We start from the raw sequence: 15,087 nt of genomic DNA on the forward strand, positions 1-15,087 counted from the left end.
TGTTGTTTGCAGGTAAGTGAATGACTCCAGGGAACATCATCTTAAATGAAGCTATCCAGGCTCAGAAAACCAAAGGCTGCATGTTTTCTCTCATTTGTAGAACATAGACCCAATACAAATACAAGCAATATTAGGAAAACAGGTTACGCTAAGGGGAGGTCACATACAAGAAGGAAGTTAAGAAGTTGACTATGGTTGATGTACTTCCTATACAAGAATGAATAGAGAATTTTAAAACCTGTTGAGATACTTACTGCCTTTTAATTCCTGCTACATGGTCTCTACTGTTCACCTGAAAAATATCTCAAAAGCCTGTTGCAAAGAATACTGCTAGAATTTCAGGTCATCTTCTTTGCATAAAACAATACTTTCGATAACAAAGTTCCATGTGAGGCCACAGGTGCACAATAAAGTTGACTCCTATTGCTGCTGATCTAGCATCTCCACAGTAAATCCAAACATGGAGCCCTCTGATCTGTAAGAGGACGATGGTCAAAATGCCTCCTGCAGCATCCCATGGAAGTGGGGAATGGTGCTAGTCTCCAGGACATTGGAGAAAGAAATTGGGCAGGTGGCCCCCAGGCCTTTCCAGCCCCTAGATTCCTGGCAGTGACCTGCTTTGGGACTACTGATATCCCCTGAGGGCTCCAGTTCTCCTCCCAGTTAGGTTAATGAAAGAGACTCTTCACTTATAGACTCACCCACAGAAGGGGATTAGCTGAAGATAAGTTTCACATTTAGAAATAGAGATTTTTTTTTTCCTATCCCAAGAGGAACAATTGCTTCACCGAGGTCTTCAGCAGTCTCCAGCTCCATTTGGATTTCCCTCTAGAGCTATGTTTTAGGATTCCATCCACGTCCTGGGATGTTTGGCAGCCCCAGGTGAACTTGACGGAGGACAAGCTGGCTGCACTCTGGAGCCAGCACTTGCTCTATGGGCTTTTGGCTGAGCTTCAGATACCCAAAAACTCTGGCCCTTGGTCAATTCCATCCTGTGTTCTCTGAAGCCCAGAGAATCAAGATAACTTAATCGTGCTTTGTATTCTCTGGATGCTACTGTCTCTTCAGTACCATTGGCCCTAAGTCTCACAGACTCCTCTTGAGTCCAGAATAGCCTCAGTCCACCACAGAAAACTGTCCTTGACACCATGGGGTCAAGTCTGATGACACTTGTCAGGTTCGTGGAGGCAAAGCCCGAGCATGTGTGTTTCTAGAGGGGACAAACTACACTGACCCTGTGTTCATCTTGAGATTATTCATTATCATTAACACATCATTACTTTCTCTTCCCAAAGTCTCCTCCCCACTTCAAAAGGTTATGTCCCCAAAGTATTGACAAGTGACAGATTTTGCTTTAAGTTTTAAGTCAGGAGGATAACTATATCACAGCCCTCACAGAAGTACCTAATCTGAATCCCTCACTACACATCTCTGTTCTCTCAAGATCTTCCTCTGGCCCTTGTCTCTGCTTTTGGACATTCCCTCAGCCCTAAATGCTCTTGACCTCGCTGCTGTAGCCATGTTGACTCCAGCCCTCCTCACCTCCCTGGACAAAGGACATCCTTTACCTCTGCAAGCAATTCTGAAAGCTGAGTTCCAGACTTAGACCTGCATGGCTCTCAACATGACCTTGAGAGAGTCCCCAGCCTCACCTCGGCAGCCAGACAAGCTCATGTCCAGGTCACATGCCACTGACCCGTCATTTACAATCTCTGCTCTTTCCGTGTCTGGCTTGCTAGGAGCCTTTCCAGTGTCCTTTTTTGTGTCACAGGGCCAATGTGGATGTACTGGCAAGAGATGAGGTCTGCCAAATTGATGTGATTACGTGCATGAAGAAGGTACACTAAGAGGTTCTCACCATTAATAATTTTCGAGGTGTCATAACCATCGCAGTAGAAAATGCTGATGGCGAGGATGGTGGTGACAATAGGAGAGCACTCCCTAATCTCACAGCACATTTCTGCCTACAAAGTCCTTTCTATAAATTCAGTATCATTTGATCCTCTCAAACTTTCCATCAGGCACATAGAGGAAGGTGGTGGTAAGTTCAGTATTATAGATGTAAAACTGAGGTTCAGAAAGATCAAATGATTTCCCCAATGTCATATTGCCAAAAAGTAGCAGAGTCAGGATATTGTCTTTTGATTTGTACTCAAAGTCTTGACAAAGAAGAAAACCACCCTAGATATTCAGGGACTGGTCTGGCTCAATTGGCCAGGCCTCTGTGTTCTCCTGCTGGACTATAAACACCCTCAAACAGGACCACTTAGTGGCCATGGTGGATCCAGACAAAACAACACACACAACAACAAACAACAATTCTGACTATGTCTGAACTTTAACAAAAACGTAAGTATTCTCCAGACCACAAAAAAGACCAAACATTCCCTCTGCTAGCTAATATCAGTGATGTCTGTTTCATTAACCATGACCATTTGCTCTGGTCTTTCCTACTTCTAACGAGTTATTAAGATATTCAATCTTAACATTACTCTCACTTCCTGAAAATTCGTCTACATCTTGTTTCCCTAAGCCCTGCTGAAAATGACCTAAGTTCAAATCCTACAGAACATCCTTTTGTACAGCCTCCTGTAAGAGGGCCCTAGTTACCCCTGGTGTGCACTCATCCTCCATGGAAGGAGGAAGAGATGGAACTCCTTCTCCCACAACAGTGTGTCTCCCTAGTGGTATTTGGCTGAAAAGCTTTGAGGACGCTCTCAGTGCTACTTATTAAGGAATGCTCTCTTTAAAAAGACCTGAAAGGAGTGGATGCCAGTGACTCACACCTATAATCCTAGCTACTTGGGGACTGAGATGAGAAGGATCACAATTAAAAGCCAGCCTGGGGAAACAGTTTGAGAAACTCATCTCCAAAATAACCATAGCAAAATGGACTGGAGTTGTGGCTCAAGGGGTAGGGTGCTGCTTTGCAAGCACAAAGTCCTGAGTTCAAACCCCAGTTCCACCAAATCAATCAGTCAATCAGTCAAATACCTGAAAGGAAACAAAAGTGTTATGTCAAAATCCCCTGTGTATCTTTCAGGAAAACACAAGATTTTTGGACCATACCCCCAATTTTACTGTCGGAATTTGCCAAGAGATTGATTCCTTTTGATCAGAGCTGGATTCCATGAGTGTGCTTACACCCCTGGGTTTTTCTGAGGTGTTTCTATAGAAGAGCTTTTTTTCTTTTTTGTGGTACTGGGGTTTGAACTTGGGATCTCCTGCATGCTAGGCAAGTGCTCTATCACTTTAGCCATGCCTCAGCCTTTTTGCTTTAGCTTATTTTTCAGATAGGGCCTCAAACTTTTTCTCTGTTTTGACCTCAGACAACAATCCTCTTATCTCTGCCTGCCATGTAGCTGGGATTACAAATGTGGACCACCACACCTGGCTTGTTTTTTGAGATACAGTCTCAATGACTTTTTGCCTGGGCTTGCCTTGAACCACAATCATCCCATCTCTGCATCCCAAATAGGTGGAATTATAGGTATGCACCACCCTTATAGACAGCTTTTGAGAGCTACTTGAAATATAGGTATTCAGGGAGATCAGGTTCAGATAGAGTGAAATATCTTCTCATTTTGAAATTCTAGCAACCTAATTTACTTTTTGTACAGAACCTAAAGCTTTCTGAAGTCTTCTGGGTTATTAATAAATTGTTAAATTCATATCTGTCTTTCTCCTTCAGAATGTGGGTACAGTGAGAGTGGGGGCACTCTGTCAACTCCCCACTTTCAAGAATAGCATCTGTTTCCCAAAATATACGTGTATTTTTTTATTGAATGAATTTCTAATATAAAAGATCCAAGTACTTCCAAGGCAATTAATTCCAATATATGGTAGCCATTTCTGCCAGGAAATCATCTCTCTACTGAGTGGTGTCATATGTAGCCCGTGGGCCAATTGCACAAAACAATTCAGATTTCACTTGAATTTAAGGAAGCCTTTCGGCTAGCTACAGCTGGTGAAAGGTAGCCATCGCCTCATAAGAGAGTGAGCTTTTTGTACCTTGATATGTTCAACCAAAAGTCTATAGACGTTTGATGCTAATTCGTTGGTTGGCAGAGGGGAAATTTCATTCAAGCATTAGTATGGAAGGATGACAGGATAGTCTTTAAAATCAGAGCTCAGAGGCCTATGATTCAAAGTAACTGACAAGACATGACTCAAGTCGAGGGATAGATTTTCATGGTCAGTTTCTCAAAGCCCATTCACTTAACGTTAAAGTCCAACACAATCTTGTCAGATTTGTGTAATCAAATGCCATGAGACTAAAGTATTCTCCCTGTCTGTCTCTTTCTCTCTGTCTTTTTCTCTCTTTCTCTCTCTCTCTCTCTCTCTCTCTCTCTCTCTCTCTCTCTCTCTCTCTCTCTCTCTTTTAGGTCCAAAAGCTGTAGAAGCTTATGGCAAAAAGTTTGAAGTCAAAACTGTTTCTGGAAAATTGCTCTTCTCTGCAGATGACAATGAAGTGGTGGTAGGAGCTGAAAGATTAAGAGTTTTAGGTAAGGAAATTGGGATCATCAAATTGCTTTGCTGCTGCTGTGTGTATTTCAAAGGAAAAAATGTAATGGTGCTATGCAACCAGTGTCCCCCACTCAATGCATATGATGAAACTCTAACCCTGAGTGCGACGACATTAGAAATGGTGTCTTTGCAAGGTTCGTAGGCTGTGAGGGTTGGGCTCTCAGGATTGGTGGCCTTAGAATGAAGATGCTGGTGCTTGCTTGTGTTTCTTCTCTTTCTCTCCTCTCTCTCTCTCTCTCCCTCTCTCCCTCTCTCTCTTGTCTTTTTCTCTCTCTCCCCCCCCCACTCCCCGTATGAGGAGACAATGATAAGTTGACACCCTGCAACTGGAAGAGGGACCTCATCAGAACCCACCGAAAAACCTGATACCTGATCTCAGGCTTCCAGAACTGTAGGGAAAAGTTGTGCTGTTTAAAAGCCACAGCCTATGGCACTGTTGTTATGGCAGCACAAACTAAGACAAAGGTGTCTAGAGGAGTAAATGAGCCATTGTCCTGGATTTTCTTGAGGCAGGATGGTGGAACCTCCCTGGAGATTGGTCCCCTGGGGGATGTTTCTTGTGCTGTGAAGTCATTTTGCTCCATCTTTTCTCACTGAGCTTTGAGTTGGGATGTGTGCTCACGCAGGATGGGATGTGTGCTCACACAGTCTTGCTTGAAGCATCGAAATTTGTATAACCCTGAACCTGGGTGCAAGTTAAGAATCACTCAGGAAACTTTTGAAAAGCTTAGGTTAATAGAGTGGACCTGGCTCTTAATCACTGCTGTCTTCTATAGTTGTGTGACTTGTCCAAAGTCAGTAACTTGTCCAAAGTTACTGACGTCACTGAGTCTTCTAGTCTCAAGAAAGCTAAGAACATTTACCATCTCGAGTTAATCTATAGGATTAAATGAGGGGCTGTTATATGTACTTATGTGGCCAGTGCAAAACAGTGCTCAATCAGTGGTTATTCTTGGCATTACTGCCACTGTCATTACTAACACTGAGCCAGGCACCAGTGGCTCATGCCTGTAATCCTAGCCACTCAGGAAGCAGGCATCAAAAGGATCATGGTTCTAATCCAGCCTGGGCAAATAGTTCATGAGACTCTATCACAAAATTACCCAACACTAAACAGGCTGGAAGTGTACCTGCCTAGCAAGTGTAAGGCCCTGAGATCAAGCTCCAGAACCACAAAAAAAAAAAAAAAAAAGAAAGAAATCCTAACACTGTTTTCCCTTCTTTTCTCCCTAAGATTCACGGTATCATAGCAGTTTACAGCCCAGACTCTGAGATTAACTGATTTTAATTACACTTCTTTACCAGCTCTGCAACCTTAAGAAAGTTGTCTACCCTCTCTGCAGCTGTTTATAAAATTTGTGTATTGAAAGTACCTATCTTTCCAGCTTCTTGGAAAGATTGCAGGAAGTAATCCATGTAGAGTGGCATGTTAGCTAAAACATGTGGTCAGTGAGTGCTAGCCATTATTATCACAAATCATTATTATCAAAAGTTCTTTTTTCTTGAAATTATTATTTGGTCTCTGCATTATTTTTGCATGCTATATCTTCTTTCAATTTCATTGCTTTTGTCGTCCTGGTTATCACCTCTGTGCTCAATTTGCTTCTCTGTACCACCCCCGCCTCCCGACACATATTCATGTCTCATTCCCTTGCCTGGTGGTTCTTAAATCTCTTTCCCCAGCCCTAGCTGCTTCCTGAGTTCTAGATCTTTCTTTTATCTAGGTATTCCACCAGCCCCTCAAAGGTATCAGGTTTCCAGTGACTAGAATAGTCTAACAGACACATACACACTCTCACTCACACACACACACATTCTCTCTCCCTCTCCCTCTCCCTCTCCCTCTCTCTCTCTCCCTCCCTCCCTCCCTCCCTCCCTCCCTCTCTTCCTCCATCTTCCTACCTTCTTACTCTCCCACATATCTGGTCCCTGACTTCCCTGTCATTTGTCATTCTCGCTAGCTTGGTTATGTAATTACCTCAGTCCAACACTTTAGCACCATCAGCTGGGCAGAGTCAGAAGAGAGCAGGGGGCTGAGTGCAGGCCAGACTGTAGCAAGCAGAGGGGCCAGGGCAGGGGTCCATCTCAACTCCAGTTAGTGGCTTGCCTGTTGTGATCTGCGTCAGCTGCCTTTATCTTTCAGGGCTTTGCCATTTCCTACCTGTAAAATGAGAGGTGTCCAGGGAATAAAATGTTCAAACCATGCTTTCCTAGTGACTAACTTTGAACAAAATTTCATATAGAGCCCTAGAAAATAATAAAGATGAAAGATCAACATTGCTCTGGAATGTGAATGAGGTGTGCAAGCGGAGGGGTCACACATTGGAATCTCACCTGTGTGTGGTTTTATACTCTCCCTTTTCATTTAGGGACCACTTAGAACTCATTTTTAAAATTCGTTAAGTAGGAAATCTTTTCTACAAAATCTGTGGACCACTTAGTGTGATCCAGGCACCAGGCTTTGTATGCATTATTAATTTGCAATTTTTGTAAAAAACTAAATGCCTCACAGGGCAGGCAGCATATTCCCACCCCCTCTTGAAAGGTGACAGAATTGACCTGAGCTGGGGGAGGGAGAGCCGCAGCGCAGGCTGAAAGCTGCCATTCCAAGCCTGCGTTCTGTGTGCAGAGCAGATCTCTCTAAGGACTATTTTGCCTCCTCTCATTAGTCCCTGTTTGCAAATGAGAAAACTAAGGCTTGAAAAGGTGGAAAAAGTTGTTGAAGAGTCAGTGCCAGTAAGTACTAGAACTAACATTCAGGTGCCTGCTGTGGACTCCAGCCTCAATGTACTTCACTGCATATTAACATGTTAGTTCTGTGTCCTCACCTCCCCCAATTTCAGGCTTTTCTCTGGAGAAACAGGCCTTTTCCACATTAATTGTTGGCTGGGGGGAAAAAACTCAAACAAAATTCTACACTATCCTCTTATTCAAGAGAACCATGGATGAGTGTGGTGATACACACCTATAATCCCAGGACTTGGGAGACTGAAGCAGAATGATTTCAGGTTTGGTGCTAGGCTGGACTGCATATTGAGTTCTATGCCAGCCTAAGCTATATAGTGAGACCCTTTCTCAAAAAACAAAACCATACAAAAGTCATGTATATTAACAGCAGCTCTGAAACAATTGGCCAGGGGATGGCATGATGCTATTTTATTCCACAATCTTTGCCATTATTTCCTTGGTGTTAAATGAGTCACCTGAATGCTTTGACACCTGACTTTGCAAAAAGAGGTCCAGAATAACTTTAAATGTCCAAACACCCTGGCTTAATCTTTCTGCACAAAGCTGTGACAATATCATTTGTGAACCGCCCCTAGCCCACACTTCCTTAGACAAAAAGCTAGAAGATGACTGTAGTTTTCATTCATTTCAAAGCAGGTGTCTTTTTTGTCTGCTGCTTGTGACGTCAGAACAATTTAGGATAAAGCCTGTCTCTCTCTCCCCATCGTTAGGACCATTTTTTTTAAACATAAAAATGTAGAAAGGAAGCATCCACATAAATACCTTTGCTGCCACCAGCACTGAGAAGGCTTGGGAACGACCGCACCACAAATCTCACATGGTCATCCTCAGCAAAATGAGCCCAGTGCTATAGAAATGAGCTTCCTGTGTCAGCTGGGATTCACTCATATGGTGTGCAGCGAGAGGTTAAGGCAATTTCATTTTCAGCTTAATGAGAAGTTTGTTTTCTTGAGTTGTCAGACAGCATGAGCTCTTGGGAGGTTTGAATCTGAATGCGTATTTCATGCAAGCGTCTAACATCGCTGGGTTCAAATCCTGGCTCAATCTCAGGATCCAAGTGACCTCGTTCGTGTTGATTTTTCTCTCTTTGCCTTAGCTGTGTAAAGCAAAGAGCATAGAACAAAATAATGCATGAATGTAGTAAGAAAGAGAAGTAAATGTATAAAAAGTCACTTCTTTTTATGGAGCTAAGACCCCACGTATGCAAGGCAAGTGCTGTACCACTGAGTTCCCCTCCAGCTATAGCAAGAGCGCAGTTATTTAGTTGACTCTTAGTTAACTAGCAATAAGCAGTAGGGGCATTAATAGATAGCCACATGGATGTAGTAGCTTCACTCACAAGTTCAGAATGGTTTTCAGAATTGTTCTCTGGGCTGAGGGTGTAGCTCAGTGGTAGACTGTGTACTTAGTATCCACAAGGGTCCTGGATTCAATCCTCATCACCACACACACACACACACACTCTCTGTAAAGCCACACCCAGGACAATGATGACCTTGAGTACACACAGGGAACCTTGAATAGAATGGCAAAGGGACTAAAATCCATGCATCATAAAGAATAATGCAACTTGGGCTCAAGGAGTTGCTCAGGTGGTATTACACCTGCCTAGCAAGTGTAAGGTCCTGAGTTCAAACCCCAGTGCCACCAAAAATAAAAATAAAAAAGAATGGTTCAACTATTTGGAAACTTATAGCCTGGGAAAATAAAGTGGAGCAAGGAATAAGTGGGCAGATTACAATACTTCAATACTTCCTTCTCAAATATTCCTGTCTCTCTTGGAGAAAGGGTAGGTAGGAGCCGTGCTGTTGCAACACTGAGCACAGGTTTTATAGTTAGCTCTTCCCTATGATCCTTGTTTCTGTTGTTGATCAGTTGTGACTTTTTTAGACACCCTCTTTTTTTTCCAGTACTGGAGTTTCAACCCAGGGCCTCCTGCTTGCTAGGCAAGTGCTTTGGTTTGCTAATATTTTATTGAGGATTTTTGCATCGATGTTCATTAAGGATGTTGGCCTATAGTTCTCCTTTTTTGGAAGTGTCTTTGTCTGGTTTTGGGATAAGTAATACTGGCTTCATAAAATAGGCAAGTGCTTTGCACTTGAGTCACAAGTCACATTTCTAACCCTTTTTGATTTAGCTACTTTTCAGATAGGGTCTCATGCTTCTTGCCCAGCTGGCCAAGGAAGATTATAATCTTCCTACTTCTGCCTCCTAAATGACTGGGATTATAGGAGCAAGACACTGCATCTGGCCATCTAAGCACACTTTTAATCCGCTGTGACTTCTGACACTCAGTGATGAGAGAACAGAATGACACAATGAATGCAGAGTGCATAGCACAGCATGTAACACGCAAGCATTCAGCACATGTGAAGTATTGTCTTGTTGCCCGTGGCTTCTGTTCACCCACATGGGCATCAAGACCAGAAATTGTACATAACCCCTGTGTGTCCACAAAAGAAATCAGCATAGACCTCGTAGGGGTATTCATGTGTCAGGTAAGTGGGGACTTATACAGCCGGGGCCAAAAAAGAACACACCAGTACAGACTAGGAAGCACTACACTGCCCATTTACCTGCAAGGGCAAGTATGGCTGTCTTACTAATGTGGTCTCAAGTTGGATTGGCAGTGGGGAGACTGAAGATCTGAGTGAACCCTTCACACTGTAGGGTTTCTCCCCCCTCACTAAGACAGTGGTCCTCAAAGAGTGGGACTTGGATGAGGCTCATCAGCTATGCACAGATCTGTGGAGTCGGAATAAAGCTCCCAAACAGAGTGCTTATCCTGTACAGAGTATGAAGTCATCCCTTACCATGAGTAATGTCTTCAGTCCCCACATCAATCTTAGAAAGAAAACGTTCATCACTTTTAGCAAACCGAGGCAAAGATGGTTTGATAACTTGCTCAACATTGCACAGAGACAAATGGCCAAGGGAAGATGGAATCCTGGCAGTCCTGCTTTCCACACCTTGTGACCTGAGTCACAGTGGTCCTCAGCTTCTTTAGACTGTGCAGCACACAGGCTTCACAGGGAGAGAAAAAGAATGGAACACCAGTTTCCCAACATCCCTCTCCATTGTGACATTTTGGCCATTCCCCCCACACCCAGTTCTCCTGGGTCGCTGACTGTCCCCTGGTTTTTTCACTACCTCTTCTTTTCCATGCTTAATCAGAGAAATTCACATGTGGGGTTACCTGTGGACTCCTCAGATTCAGTCCTTGGTTTGTTCTCACATTTGCATGGAAATCCCGCACCTGCAAATGTCCTATTGTGATTTCAGCATTGGCTTCATTTCAGGTGACTCCCAAGTCTGCCTTTGATCTGAATGACTTCTCAATTGTACCTCCAAATTCCCAGTAGCCTGGACTTTCCTGCCTCACAGGGAGATCTTTGTGTTACTTCCCTATGACTTGTAGCTGAGCTTAGGCTTCTTCTACCAAACTCCCATGTCTCCAGGGCCAATGTCCCTAGTCCTCACTGTGGGGCACCCATTCCCCCAGTCTTCAATGTCATGCTTTTATTCAGACACCAGGTCCATTCTTCATAGGCACACCAGTGCTTTTGCCATCCCTGGGTGTTCTGTGGTCCTTGGCCATCTGTTTGGGTCTTGGCACAGAAGAATTCAGGTTTGTAGTCAGTTTCATCCATTTAATTACCAAAAGGTATAAAATTAATGTGCAGGATGAAGCATGATCCAGTTTACCTTCCATGACAGAACATAGTTGTTAAATATTGGCCAGAAATGACCATTTAAAAACAGCAAGAAAATCAGCAACATAAAAGCCAGGGCACCTCAGAAACATTTTCCTGGCAACACCAGGAAACACATGATTTTAGGTTTCATGAGTGACCGACCTCACTGAACAATGAATTGGACATGATAGCATTTACAAACAAAGCCTCATTATAAATTGTTAATTGCATCCATTTATGTTCTAGATGAGTTTTTTAAAATATTTGCTCTAGATCCCACTTGACGCTAATTATCTGAGTTACATTATTATCAATTGAAAAACATTTGTAATTAAATCTAAAGCCATTTAAATTAGCATAAAATGTATAGAAATGTAAATTGTGGCCTGATGTTTATTTTTTTTTAGGACTGCTCAGATGATGCATTTAGCCTTTCAAATTCCTTTTTGATGAAGCTCTACTATGATCTGGCAATTCTTTTTTGTTCCTTTTTCTTTATTATTTTTTTACTTAGGATCCATTAATAGTTACAAGGGGGCTTCAAGTGAACTCTCCATAAATGCATATGGTGTATTTGAGCAAGTTCACCCCTTCTTTGAGTTCCCTTAACCCACCTTTCTCCCTGCTTCTCTTGATAAAACAGTATTTGGTGGATTTCTTTATGCTAGCTCCATTCAGATGTATGCACATAACATATGTAACATACTTTGATCCTCTTCATCCCAAGGTACCCTCTCCATTTCCCCTTGACAATTGGGTTTTTTAAGAAATTTTAATTAGAATATATTAATTTTACAGAGGGATTTCATTGTGTTATTTCCATATAGGCACGTAATATACTTTGGTCAAATTTACCCCCTCTATCATTCATTCTTACTCCCTCCCCCTATTCTTAATCAATTTATTTTTTTCAGCAGTACTGGGGTTTGAACTCAGGGCCTTATACTTGCTAGGCAGCTGCTCTAGCACTTGAGCTGTAATGTCCAGCTCACTTTTGAGTAGTTTATTTTTCAGATAGGGTCTCATGTTTTAATCCAGGGCCAGCCTTATACCTCAATCCTTCTTGTTAGAGCTCGCCACATAGCTTGAAGCACAAGAGTATACCATAATGCCCAGCTTATTAAGATGGAGTCTCACTAACTGTTTACCCAAATTGGCCTCAAACCACAATCCTCCTGATCTCTGCCTCCCAAGTAGCAGAGATTACAGGCATATGTCCCCATGCCTAGCCTATAAGCAATTTTAAGTGAGTTTCATTTTTCCATTTTCAAACATGAAAGTATAAAGTAAGAAGTACTCAATCATATTCACCCACTTTTCACCCTCTGTCCTCTCTCCTTTTTTTAAATCTTTTAGTGGGACAGTATTGGGGTTTGAACTCAGGACCTTGTGCTTGCTCAACAGACACTCTATCTCTTTAGGCATGCCCCAGCCCTGAAACCTGGCAATTGAAAATTAGAACAAAACCTCTGGGGGTGATCTTAGTAGTGTTCATTCATTCATTGTGTGTGCCTGTGTGTGTATGTGTGTGTGTGTGAGAGAGAGAGAGAGAGAGAGAGCTCCTGGTGCCATGGAGACAAAGAGATGAATGCCCTGCTCTCCTGGGGAGCTGTTTAATCAAGGAAATGAGACACATGTTCAGATACCCGAGATCCCAAAGAAGGAAACAAGCTGCCTAAGAAGGAGAGACTCCACTGGGGTGGATAGAAGAGAGACTTCAGCAATCCTGAACTTTCAATTGGGGACACTGGAATTAGGTCTTGAGTGTAGATTAGGAGGGAAAAGCCAGGGAGAGTATTTGGTGAACAGCATAAGAACAAGTTCATCATTCAGCACTCTCTGGGTTGTGAGTGATAAAACTCCACCTCAAACTGACGACTGGGAAGATTGTTCCACATCTGATGGAAAAGCCCTAGAATGCAAGTAGCGACATGTAGCAGCTCATGGAATGAGGCTACAATTTAGTCTCTTTGTATCTTGCCATATCTCAGCCCTGTTTTCCAATCTTGTATTCTGTCTTCAGTTCTGCTGGTGAGTGGAAGGGTGCTCACCTTCCTCATAGAAATCCAACTAAGCCTCTCCCCATCCCTAAGCCTGTCACAGAGACCAGGGTGATGAGTGTGCTGTGTAGGAGGCTAGAGCTGGACTTGGAGTGACTTCAAATGAAATAGACCAGGTGTTATCATGTGAGGGGACAAGTGCTGGTCAAAGAAAAACAGCGAATATCTGTTACAGTAATTGAGGGCACAATCACAGCAAACCACAGTGACGATGAGGAATGGCTCAAATATAACCACTCAGAAACCTTCCCTGACCACTGCATAAAAATACTATGAATGTTCTCACTCTATCACTGTCTACATCCAGAGTTGGTAAAATATGGCCCATGGGCCAAATCAGGGTGAAACCACTGCTTGGTTCAAAATAATACTTTTTTCGATCACAGCCATGACCATCTGTTTAAGTATTTACCTAGCGTTGCTTTTGCACTACAAGGGCAGAGTTGAGCAGTTGAGGCAGAGAACACGTGGCCCATGGGCCTAAAATATTTACTGTCTGGTCATTTATAGAAAACATTTTCTGATCCCTGGTATGAACATTAATTCTGCTTTATCCCTCTTTATACCAGCTATCACAACAGGACATGGTATATATTTATTTTTTCTATCCCTCCTCATTAGTAAGTGAGCTTCATGGCAATAGGAAGTGTTGTTTAACAGTCTGGAATGGCACCTTGCACAAAGTGAGTGTTGAGTAATATTTCTTGCGTGAATGGATTAAACATTGGAATGTCTCATAAGTAATCTGACAGTAAAATGAAAAGAGGGGAAGGCGAGAGACCTTCCACCTAAGTTAGAAGAATATTATATACCTTTGTTAAGGATTCATAAAAGCCTAAACAGGATAGAAAGAAGAGACAGAACAAAAGAGGAAAGATATCTTGAAGTAATATTAATGAAATTTGTCACATGATTGGACATGGAAGACCAGGAGAGGGGGGAGTTGGGAATATCTCTGGGGCTGAGAGCCTTCTCAGTCATACCAATGTGGTGTCATTAACAGAGGTTATATGAGATTAGAGATAAATGCTCCAGCCTTATAGGTCTTGGGGCTTGGAGTTTGAACTCTGCCTTGGAAAGGTTCATTGTCCAGTGGGAAATGACAGGCAAAAAGTCCATAAGCAATGCCAACTAACCAGAAAGGGCGGGGGGGGCAGTCGTGCACACAGCTGGAGCAGATAGACAGCAGATGGGGGGGGGGGGGGGTGGCCTAGGCGCTGTCCCAGGTGCTGCTTCACAGAAAGTGCTTAGATGACCTTCATGGGAAAGTCTCAGCCTCACAGCCCATCTCTCTCTTTCTAAAGGAGCCCATCTCTCTCTTTCTAAAGGCCTTTACTGAGGCCTGCACTGCTCTGTTGATGCATCTTCAGGGGCCAAGGGCCCTGCTCCTTGTTCTTTTGTGTCAGAAAACCCACTCTACCTCCCACCTTGGTGATGAGACAGAGTTCAAAGGCTTTAGAGTGTGGCACAGTTGGTACTGTCGTATTGTTCCCAAAAAGTTGAATACAACTCTCTACCTCATTCCTTGCATCCAGCAAGAGAAGAATTCAGGCAAGATGTGAATATATAGTGAAAATGATAGCAAAGTTTGTTAGGAAAGGGAGTCCACTTTCAATAGACCAAAAGTGAGTGATCTCTGCAGTGAGGAACCGCTGTGTCAGCATGGGGAACAGGAATATTTACTGAGGAGTTCTCAGCCCTGGTCCATCTGACTCCTAGGATGCATCCTATGGGCCTGGGTCTTTGTCTTGTTAAATTAAAGAGATTACCTGTGTGAAATTGGTAACCCCAGGTCCATCTGATGTCTAGGGTGCAATTTACTCTTGAGTAAAGAAAGGATTAAGTTTTAGGTGAGTGTCACCCTTAAAAGCATCCTGTGATGCTTCCTTGGTGACTACTTGGTCTTGACAGAGTTGAAAAGTTTAATTGCAATGTTTTTTTCTGAGACCTTGAAGAATGGCCATTTTAGGTTCCCTCTGTGCATCTCAATCATGCTGCTACTTAAGATGTGAACCACATTTTCCACATCCCATGGATAGTGTGTGTGTAGTTTTGCA

At 43.0% G+C, this 15,087-nt stretch overlaps 1 protein-coding gene across 8 annotated transcripts in view; it reads left to right on the top strand.

Moving 5' to 3' along the window:
• Sgcd (sarcoglycan delta) overlaps positions 1-15,087 on the top strand; it is a 940,103-nt gene that overhangs the window by 778,971 nt on the left and 146,045 nt on the right. For 7 of the 8 annotated variants that reach the window (XM_074057632.1, XM_074057628.1, XM_074057629.1 and 4 more), the window contains one exon: positions 4,386-4,505. The exons of the other annotated variant lie outside the window; for it this stretch is intronic. In XM_074057632.1, coding sequence (XP_073913733.1) covers positions 4,386-4,505 — 120 coding nt within the window. The remainder of the gene's footprint in view (positions 1-4,385; positions 4,506-15,087) is intronic. 8 annotated transcript variants of the gene reach the window in all.

Source organism: Castor canadensis, chromosome 16 (genome assembly GCF_047511655.1).
Source record: "Castor canadensis chromosome 16, mCasCan1.hap1v2, whole genome shotgun sequence".
NCBI classification, from domain to species: Eukaryota; Metazoa; Chordata; class Mammalia; order Rodentia; family Castoridae; genus Castor; species Castor canadensis.